This window comes from Vombatus ursinus, unplaced genomic scaffold (genome assembly GCF_900497805.2).
Source record: "Vombatus ursinus unplaced genomic scaffold, bare-nosed wombat genome assembly UNPS02014172.1, whole genome shotgun sequence".
Lineage (NCBI taxonomy): Eukaryota > Metazoa > Chordata > Mammalia > Diprotodontia > Vombatidae > Vombatus > Vombatus ursinus.
The window spans coordinates 656,910-667,690 of NW_020953950.1; the positions used below are offsets into that span (position 1 = coordinate 656,910).

A 10,781-nucleotide genomic window follows, 5' to 3' on the forward strand; every position below is an offset into this window, starting at 1 on the left:
CCAGCTCTGACAATTCCTGTTCTAAGGGCCCTCCAGTTCTGACAATTTCTGTTCTAAGGGCCCTCCCAGCTCTGACATTCCTGTGTTCTAAGGCTCCTCCCAGCTCTGACATACCCTGTTCTAGGGGCTTGGGTCATAGATTTAGAGCTAGAAGAGACCTCAGAAGGCTTCTATCCCAACTTCCTCATATTACACAGGAGAACTCTGAGGCCCAGAGAAGTTAACTAGCTTAACCTCCACAGGGTCACATAACTAAGTGTGAGGTGGGATTTGAACCTAAGTCTCCTCCACATTTAGCACTGTATTTACCACATACACTAGGTCACCATTTAGTCTAATACTATCACTTTGCGGATAAGGAAACTGAGTCACAGAGAAGCACAAGGATTTGCCCAACATCATATTACTAGTAAATGACCAAGGCAAGATTTGAATGCAGGTCCTGAGACTCCCCAACCAGGGCTCTTTCTACTGTCTCATGATGCCAGCCTTATTTATATACAATATCTCTCTACCCTACTTCTCACTCCCCCAACTCAATAGTATGTAAACTCTTTGTTTTTATAGCCCTGGCACAAATCCCCCTATAAGCAGTAGGTACTTCGCAAGTGTTTATTTGATTTAACTGGAAGAACTATTCTTATGTATCTGAGTCTTCTCTCCCCACATAAGACTATAAGAAATGAGGTCAGGGATGGTGTTTTACATATCTCTGTATTCTCCCACAGTACCCAGGATTGGGCACATAGTAGGTACTCAGTAAATACTTGTTGAATGAATGAATGAATGAAACACCTAACTGCATATGTCTGGACATTGCATCCTATGTAGAAGAATATTAAAATTCTGATTTAGCAGATCACCCTGACCATCACAAGCTTGCCACTTACTAGGAAGTTTACAATCTAATCAAAGAACTTAAAGACATTTCTCAACCTCTGTGGACCCTACAGAGTCAGCTAAGCTATTAGTCCATTTTATTGGTGAGCAAACTGAGGCCACGGGTTAGGGTCCCTTCTCCCATAGTTTCATTATGTGACCCATGCTTTTGGTGAACCCAGGCTAGGCATCATGATGCCACTTGGGCAGAGGCCCAGGCACTGTGAGATGCCCCCTAAGTCCTGATTTTGAAAGTGGGCTCTGCTCTTTTACCACTCTCTTCTGTACCTCCCATGCCCGGCGCCACTATCTGTGGTGACAGCAGACACAACTCTCTGCCCACTCTACCTCCCGGAAGCTCAGTTTGTTGTCAAGATCTTCATCTACTTCTTTAATCATGTTTTTCAGACCCAGGTGTGTCTGAGGAGCCTCGAGTTTCTCCATCATGAGCTTCAGTTCCATCAGGTCTATGAAGCCATCTCGGCCAGCGTCATACCTGGGGGGGGGGAGAACAGCAGAGGGGGAGTGAGAATAACTCGGGGTCCCCATCCAACCCAAACTCCATCAGCTAATTTTCTTACCAGGTGCTGGTCTGCTAATCGCATGACCTACAGGGATTAGGTAAAACATTGGAGACAAATTCACCCTGAACAATTACTCATCCAAAAAACTACTGAGTATCAGAGCTGAGAGGTCCCTTAGAACAGAGGGTGTCTGTTCTAAGCTGGGAGGGTCCTTAGAACAGAGAATATCAGAGCTGGGAGGACCCTTAGAACACAGCATGTCAGAGCTAGGAGGGCCCTTAGAACACAGAATGTCAGAGCTGGGAGGGGCCTTAGAACACAGTACCAGAGCTGGGAGAGGCCTTAGAACACAGGAGGTCAGAGGTGGGAGGGGCCTTAGAACACAATGTCAGAGCTGGGAAGAGCTTTAGAACATGAATGTCAGGGATGAGAGGCCCTCAGTACACAGAGTGTCAGAGCTAGGAGGGATCTTAGAACATACAACTTCAAAGGGAGAATAGGATATCACAGCTGGGAGGAATCATAGAATAGACTGTCAAAACTGTCAAAACATTAGAACATAGAATAAATAGAGGTTGGAGGGACCTTAGAACATGGAATAATAGAAAGCTAGAAAATGCCTTAGAAGAACCAAGAATACCAGAACTGAAAAAGGTCTGAGAACACAGAATTGAGAACATAGAGTGTCAGAATTGGAAGGAATTTGGAGATCATCAAATCCAATCTCCTCATTTTACAGACAAGTAAATAGAGGTCTGGCACTTGAGAAGCAATTTTCCTGAGGACAACTCAGGTCTTCTGACAGTTAGACCACCTTCCATGACAATCCACAGTCTCTAAGCTATGGAGACAAGAGGACTGACTTTGAAGACAAGAGGGGAGGGAAAGTTTATGAGGAGTAGAGATAATGATCCTGGTGAGCCTGGCATTTTAGACACACCCACTCTCTATCTCCTTTCTCAGCAATTGCCTCACAAGGTCCATTTCCAGTACAATCCCCACACTTCTACACGGCCCTACTTTCTAGCCTCTGCCTCTTCCTTGCTGGAAGTATGATACCTCCAGAAAGAAGCTGTCTTCCTCTTGCAGAATGTAAGCTCCTTGAGGGCAAAGGCTGTTCCATTTCTGTCTTTGTATCCCTAGTATCCAGCTGGGTGCCTGTCTCATAGTGGGGATACAATAAAAGGCCTAGTGGACTGCTGAACTAAAATGACCGTCATTGGTTTTCTGCAGATTAATTCTTCCTTTTTGCAGAAATAATAATAATTCCCTCGGCAGACTAACTCCCCCCCTCTTCCATTCTGTACCACAGCTGCTTTGTAGAAGCTAGTCTCTGTGCTCTGGAAGGGAAGGAATATTTAGGGCACTCTCAGCTGGTTATCTCCCAAAAGGCCTTTGGGAAACAGACACTGCTCATAAGAGACCTCTCTCCCTGGTTTCCATGACCCTTCCCTGCAGCTGTGGTGGGGTTACAAGCAGAGGCCACCAAGGGCACATCACACAGTGGGTGGGGACACAGGCTTGCTAAATTGTACAGAGCCTTCTGCTTATCAGTCAGGCAAACCCCTCCCAGACTAGGGCTGGGCATCAGACAACAGCTGCTGTTCTGGAAAAGCCTAGGGGCTTCAGCAAGAGGACCCTTCCAGGCCTGGGAAGATAGGACACTTTGTACATTTGCTGCTATAGATAGGGTGCTGACAGTTGGAGTATCCCAACAGTTACAGAGCTAAGGACATAGGATGTCAGAGCTGGGAGAGCCTGTAGAACACAGACTGTCAGAGCTGGGACAGCCCTATGTCACAACTGAGAGGGCCCTTGGAACAGAGAGTGTCAGAGCTGGGAGGGCCCTTAGAACACAGAATGTCAGGGTTGGGAGGGGCCTAAAAGACCATCTAGACCAAAACCCACATAGTACAGAGGAGGAGTGAGGTTCATGGAGGCTGAAGGAACTGACCCAAGGAGCAGCTGATTTTATTCCTGGACACCTGGCCTTCTGCTCCTGCTGAGTGATTTCCTGGGTGAGTTATTTGGAGAGAGTCGGGTAGGAATGTGGGCATGGTGCCAACCTGTTGTAAATCAGCCACTCCCTTGGACTCTCTCTAACTGTGCCTCTATTTGGCCCACAGATCAGGGTTATGTAGATACTTCTGTCCCTCAGCAAGCGTGTGGAAGAGAAAGAACACTGGATTCAGAGACAGGGACCTGGGTTTGAATCTTGATTCAGCTTCCCACCACCTGGGTGTACCTTCTTCCTCTCTGGATGTGTTTCCTCATCTTATAAAATGAAGTTCCTTTTGGCAATAAGTGCTATGACCCTGAGTGGAAAGGTGGGGGGACAAAGTTTCTGTAAAGTTGATTTCACCTCCCAAATCAATCATCTGAAGGGGTCTTGGAAAAGGGGAGAGAATCTGTCGCTGAACCAGGGGTACATCTCCAAGGCCTTAGATACATAGAGAGGAGAGAGACGGAGATGGGGCTCCTTCAGGGGGCCCCCAGGCCTACAAGGGAGTGGGCGATAGTTGCTGCTGAGAGAGCAAAGTGTGACCACATCTGTCTATGAGCAGATCTGCTGGTGGTGGGATGGGAGAGAGGATGTGGTCAAGGGTGCTGGACCTAGGCTAGTCAGAAAACCAGAAGTTCTGAGGTCTATTCCCATCTGCCTCTCAGTTTCCCCAGAAACCTCTGTTTAGAAGAGGAAATACCAGAAATAACTAAATTACTGGAGCAGGCAATCCAGTAAGAATGAAGGGCAGAGTTGGGCAACTTTGGGCAAATCATGTGACCTCTTAGAGCCTCAGTTTCCTCATCTGTAAAATGAGGGGACTAGATTAGATGATGTACCACATACCTTCTAATTCTATATTTGATGGGCTTAAAGAGTTCTCTCAGGCCATTCCTCTGCCTCAGTGAAGGACAATTCTGAAACCACCTAGTCTACTGGCTATTTATCTTTAAACACTCTCAGGGAAGGCAAGACAAACCAGGGGAGTGAGACCGGATAATCTCTAAAACCAAGCAGATATTCTCATTTCCACAGTCCCTTCTTGTCCTAGAATTCTTTGTTCTAGTTCCCTCCCAGCGCTGACATTCTGTGTTCTAAGGGCCCTCCCAGTTCTGACATCCAGTGTTCTAAGTTCACTTTAAGTATTAATTGGAGGTGGGGGGAGGGGGAGGGAATAAACATTTATATTGTGCCTACTATGTGCCAGGCATTATGCTAAGTATTATACAAATATTGTCTCTGTATTAATGTTCTGTGATTCTCTGATGCCAGGACCACAAGAAATCCATTTCATTAGCTGCTCTGGAGCAGGGCCCACAGTGGAGGGAATGTGGGCCACCTGGATCACTGGCATCTCTGCAGCAGTTCTCCTGCCAGGGCAGGCCTTAGGCAACTCAAAGCCAATTCGTTTCCAATGAATTACTCTGTGGTTGCGTTCTGGGTCCCCAAGGGCCCTGCCCGCAGGGCGAATGGCCTGACAGACCGGATTAGAGAACCGAATGTCTTGGAGCAGGCCACAGATGGGCCAGCCATGCCAACAGCAGGGGCTGCCAATGGAATTGATCTTTTACGTGCCTGAAAACCATGACACGGTGAGGGAGGCTGGGCCTTCAGGGCCCGACAGAGCGAAAAGTAGCACAGGTATTTATGGCCAGCCAACGTCAGAAGGCCATGGCTTGTCTTCGTACCCTGTGTTTATAGCTCAGTGCTTTGCACTTAGTAGGTACTCAAGAATTGTTGGGAAGCAGCCCAGAAGCAGCCAGAGAGTCTCTAGGGGAGGCAGTGAAGAGTATGCAGGAGTCAGAGGACCCAGGCTGAAATCCTCACTCTGCCAATGATCACTTAGGCAACTGATGTGACTTCTGGTCCTCATTTCGTCAGTAAAACAAGGAGGTTCAATTAGGTGATCTCAGGCCCCTTCTGACTTTAAAATCCATGATCCTACCATCTGGGTCATACGGTTTGGACCTTGGTTTGAGTCCTGAATTTAACACTAGCTATGTGACTGTGTAAGTTACTGCCTCAAGCCTCTCATCTGTAAAATGGGGAAAATACTATGTAACTCACAGGGTGATTGTAAGAGACAACAGAATATCAGCTCCTTTCAGAGAGCAACTGTTTCATTTTTATCTTTCTATGCTCAGTGCCTAGGATGCCCAGACTGAGTAGGTGCTTAATATCTGCTGAGTGAACTGAAAGGGCTGGGTAAAAACTTATAGAAATGTGAGGTGTGAGGATATAGAACTATAGAAATGTGAGGTGTAAGTTGTTCATCACCAGAAGAGATTGTCTGTTCTCATCAGCCCCACAGTGCAGTAGGATAGAGGGCTGAATCTGGAGTTAGGAAGACTCATCTTTCTGAGTTCAAATTCAGCCTCAGACATTAACTAGCTATGTGATCCTGGGCAAGTCACTTCACCCTGTTTGCCTCAGTTTCCTCATTTGTAAAATGAGCTAGAGAAGGAAACAGCAAACCACTCCAGTATCTTTGCCAAAAAAACCCCAAATGGGGTTACCAAGAGTCAGATACAACTGAAAACAAGTGAACAATAAAAACTGGTATGTTGTGAGTCCATGGTGGGGCAAATCACTTTGAGCTGGGGCTAGGTTCCCCCTGAGATCTGTGGAGTCTGTGCCCAGGGTAACCTGGAGGAGATTTGGCTCTATCTCAGGCAGAAGGAGACAAGAGCAGTGGGTCTGAGCCTAAGGACATTCCACCCTAAGGTCTGGCCTGTGATTGGTCAGAGGCCCCTGGCAGCCACTGACCCCTCTTCTCTGGGCTCCTTAGGCTCTCATTTCCATTCTCTCATTCAATCCAGTGCCTACTGCTGGATAACCAAGAGCTCCCTCCCAGGCCTCTGCGTCTCCACTCCTGCCAGCCCAAACGTCAGCAGGGAGCAATTCTGAAGGCGGGAATACAGCTGGCAACACGACAAGCCATTTCAAACACTTGCTCGCCTGGGAGCAGCAGCAAGCACCTTTTCACCCCCATGTTCTGCCTCTGACTCCAGCCAATCCTGTATCTTCCCCTTAAGAGGGAGGGGAATGGGAGCTGGGACAGCTGGGCTGGGGGCAGATTAGTTGTTGGGGAGGAAGAGAGGAGGAAAGGAGTGGAAATGCAGAGGAATAAGCCCTCCTAAGTAGTTGAGGCACAGTATTTCATTAGTTTCAGAGATGGTTTCATTGCATTCTATTCCTCATCTCCCCAGAGAAGTGGGTGACATGGCCACATATGACTAACTTTCTTCAGGTGACTGGAGGTTGAATATCTGAGAGTATCAGAGCTAGGAGGGCCCTTAGAACACAGAGTGTCAGAGTTGGAGGGCCCTTAGAACACAGAATTTTAGGGTTGGAAGGAACCTAGGTAACTCTTTTGTTTTCAAGATGAGGAAACTGATGCCCAGCAAAAGGAAGTACCTTTCCCTATGTCACATAGAGAAATCTCTGGCAGGGGTTTTCTCGTTTCTCCTGGCTCTTTCTCCCCATCCCCCTCCTGCCCCAGTGAAGGGATTGGAGGCTCATTCATTTGCAAAGGGGGAAGGCGGAGGCATGGGGGCCCTCAGCATTGCCTGTTTGGTGGGCCAATCCATCCCTGGCCCTGCTTGGCAACAGAGCATCCGGGACTGAGGCTCAGCACCTTTATCAATTGCTGAGAGCCTGGAGACCCTGGCATCCTGCCTACATTCCTGCCCGCCTCTCTCTGAATAGCTCATCCAGGGAAAGACTCAGCAGCTGCAGAGGCCCGGATGCCCACTGACAAAATCAATCCCTTCCCCCTCGGCCCCTGTTGGAACAGCTCACACGTCACATATGTATCCTTTCCATTCAGCCTAAGTCCCCTCCCCCTTCCCTCCCTCACAACTCCTCCAAGCCCCAGGGAAAGCTGTGGCCCCATACGTGCGGTTTGCACTGAGGTCCCAGGCAGAGGCGTGTGTGTTGGGGAGGGGTGGACAAGGGTCCAGGACTGCTTCTCTTCCCCAGCTGCTAGGCTGTGGAATGCTGGTGGCTTTAGCAAGTAGATAAGGTTTATTTCCCACCTGCTACAGCCATTCTCTCCATTGGGGTTGGGCCCTAGAGTTTGTGACTCACTCACATCTCGTGACTCTGAGCCTTCTCCTTCCCTCCACCCGGCCCCAAGGCTCAGGTTCACCTTATAGTTAGTAATGCCCTCGCAAAGCTCATGGTTCTCCAACACCAATTACCAGATGGGGAAAACTGAGGCCCAGATATAGCAAATGTTTGGGCCCTGAAGTGAGCTGACTATGGTTAGGGGTAAAAGTCTGGCCCATAAAATAACACCATAACTAGAAACATAAAATTGTGGAATAGTAGAATAGCAGAGCTGAGAGGGCCCTTACAACATAGAATATGAGAGCTGGGAGGTCACTTAGAACAGAAAATGTGAGAGCTGGGGTCTCTTAGAACACAGAGTATCAGAGCTGTGGAGATACCTTAGAATACAAAATGTTAGAACTTGGAGGACCCTTAGAACACAGGATGTCAGGGTTGGGAGGGCCCTTAGAACAGGGAATGTCAGAACTTGGAAGGGGTGTTAGAAGATAGAATTGAATTGGAAGGAACTTTGGAGAACATGTAATCCAATTCCCTCATTATATACATGAAGAAATAGGGTTAGAGATGGAAAGTCACTTGTCCAAGGTCACAGAACTAGTTAATGGCAGTTAAACCTAAGTTTCCTGGCTCCTGGTCTAGAACTTTTTCCATCATTCATTCAACAAGAATTTGTTAAGGTCCTACTATGTTCCAAGCACAGTGCTGGGTGCTATACATATAATGACAAAAAAGAAACAGCCCCTAGCCTTAGGGACTAATATTCTGAGGCAGAAGGACTCCCCATCAGTGAGCAGTATCTATTCCTGCCCCCCACCCCCACAGCAGGACTCAGTGGGGATTGCCCAATCCCTCACCACTTCCTCCAACTCAGCTACATTGGATGAATTTTGACATCAGATCTGTCCCTGAATCAGTTAAGGCAAAGTGTGGGGGTGGGGGAAGGTTTTTATAACTTCCTGGGGACACCCGGGTGAGTCACAGAATCAGTCTCAGAGCTCAAAAGGACCTTAAGGCATACTTATTCCAACCTCTACCAGTATACTAATCCCCTCTACAAGGGCACTTGCTTTGGAATCAGGAAGACCTGGGTTCAAATTCTGCCACAGAATCTGCTGTGTGACCTGGTACAGGTCACTTAACCTCTGTCTCAGTTTCCTGTAAAATGAGGGAGGTTGGTCCCTTCGTAGCTCTAGAGATATGAGCCAATGATACCTGAAATGAGTTCATTTGCCCTTTGCCTGAACACCTCCAAAGAGAGGGAAACCGACCACCTTCCAAAGCAGTTCATTCCACTCTGGATAGCCCTTATTAGCAGGAAGGTTTTGTGGTTCATGAGTTTTTCCCTATGTTAAACTGAAATTTGCTTCTCTGCACCCTTCCCTCATCCTTTCTCTTACCCCTTAATACTCCTCATTCTACCCTTTGGGGCCAAGAGGAGAAAGTCTGATCCCTCTTCTACCAGACAGTCTACCATATATTGGAAGAGGCCTCTCAGGTCCTTCTCTAAGTATTGTTTTCTTGTCCAGGCACAATATCCCCAGTTTCTTCACTTGATGCTTCTAAGACAGAACCTCTAGGCCCCTCACCATCCTGCTCACCTTTCTCTGCATGTGCTCCAGGTTATCAATGTCCCCACTACCATGTAGTATGTGGACAGGATACTTAGTACAGGGTCTGAGAACGGAAGAAGAGAGTGGACGTCTCACCCTCTGTGTTTTGTACACTTTGTCTCCCTATTTGTGGAGCCTGATATTTATAGTAATTCAGATGAGTACAAGAGGGATCAGTGTGGTCAGGCAGGGATGTCAGGTCAAGAGACCAAGGTCAGAGTCAGGTTCAGGGCCAGGGCCAATGGGAGAGTTCTTGGATTTAGCTCTGCTTAAGCCTTCTCACTCAGCTCTATATGTGGATATGTTTGGGGAGAGGAGAACAATATCCCTCCAATTTTCTCCTCCCAGCTTGTTCTATTTGTAGTGGTCTCCCTTCTTCTGTGGCTACCTCACTGGTCACAAGGAGAGGTGGGTGCTGAGACAAAGGTATGCCCAGGGTGGCAAAGTTACCTGAGGCCTTTTAAAATGTGTGCGAGAGAGGACAACTAGGTGGCACATTGGATAGAGCACCAGCCCTAGAATCAGGAGGACCTGAGTTCAAATCTGGCCTCAGACACTTACTAGGTGTGTGACCCTGGGCAACTCACTTAACCCTGACTGTCTCCAAAAAAAAAAAAAAAGTAAAAAAAAAGTAATGTGTGTGAGGATGATTTTTGAGCCCTCCATCGCTGCGACAGAAGCAATTTAAGAAAAAGCCAAGGATAAAGAAGGTGAACTCTATATACTGCTCTGGTCAGACCCTAAAATAAAAGCCAGTAAGCAGAAAAATGGCCTTGGAGTTGAATCTGACTTTTTCATGCTTTCCAGATCAGATGTATGAGGCTGGGCAAAATCACGTAACTTCTCTCCCAGCTTTGGTTTCTACATCACTCCCTGGATCCAAAGCTACAGCTGGAAGGGGCCTCAGAAGCCATCTAGGCCAAGCCCCTTCATTTTACAGATAAGGCTAAAAGAAGTTAAATGATTTGTCCAAGATCACATAGCTAGGAAGTATCTGAGGTTGCATTTGGACTCAGGTCTTCCTGACTCCAGGCTCAGGATGCCCCAGCTGCCAACTTCAAGGGTTAAGTGTCAGGGGTAGATCCCGGTGTACAGTCCCATGGGGGCTCAGGGATACCTGGTTGTGCCTGGATGTTGGGGAACCATCTGGTCTCTCATTTGAGGAGCCCCTCGTGCAGCGAGGGGATTGGCCTATGGCAAGCAAGCAAAGGGCCACCTGGCCTGACTTCCTCGAGCTGGGGCAGGCCCCAAGAAACCACTTCCTCTGCCCTTGCTGCAGGAGAGCTGTGGCTTTAGAAATTCAGGGCCTGACTCGCCGGACCCTGCCCTGTAAGGCCTTGGGAGTAGCAGAAGGGGAAGGGAAAGAGGTTTGTTTTTTACTATGGGATCTAACACCAATCATTCCATATTCCTGGGCCACAATTTCCTCAGCTCTAAAATGAGGGTTGGACTAGATGGTATCTAAGGAGTCCCCCAGCTCAGATTTTCCTGTCAACTTCAGTTCAGTTCTTACAGTCTATGTTCTAAGGTCTCTTACAGCTCTACTAAGCTCCTTTCTAGCTTTGACGTTCTACATTTTGAGGCTCTTCTAGCTCTGACCTTCTGTGTCCTAAGGGCCCTCCCAGCTTTGACATTCTGTGTTCTATGATCCCTCCCAGCTCTGACATCCTGGGTTCTAAGGGCCCTCCCAGC

General features: G+C 47.8%; 1 protein-coding gene across 1 annotated transcript in view; it reads right to left on the reverse strand.

Annotated features, from left to right (window-relative positions):
• EFHD2 (EF-hand domain family member D2) overlaps positions 1–10,781 on the reverse strand; it is a 21,170-nt gene that overhangs the window by 4,898 nt on the left and 5,491 nt on the right. The window contains exon 2 of the mRNA XM_027859807.1: positions 1,228–1,375. Within this exon, the coding sequence (XP_027715608.1) occupies positions 1,228–1,375 (148 nt within the window). The remainder of the gene's footprint in view (positions 1–1,227; positions 1,376–10,781) is intronic.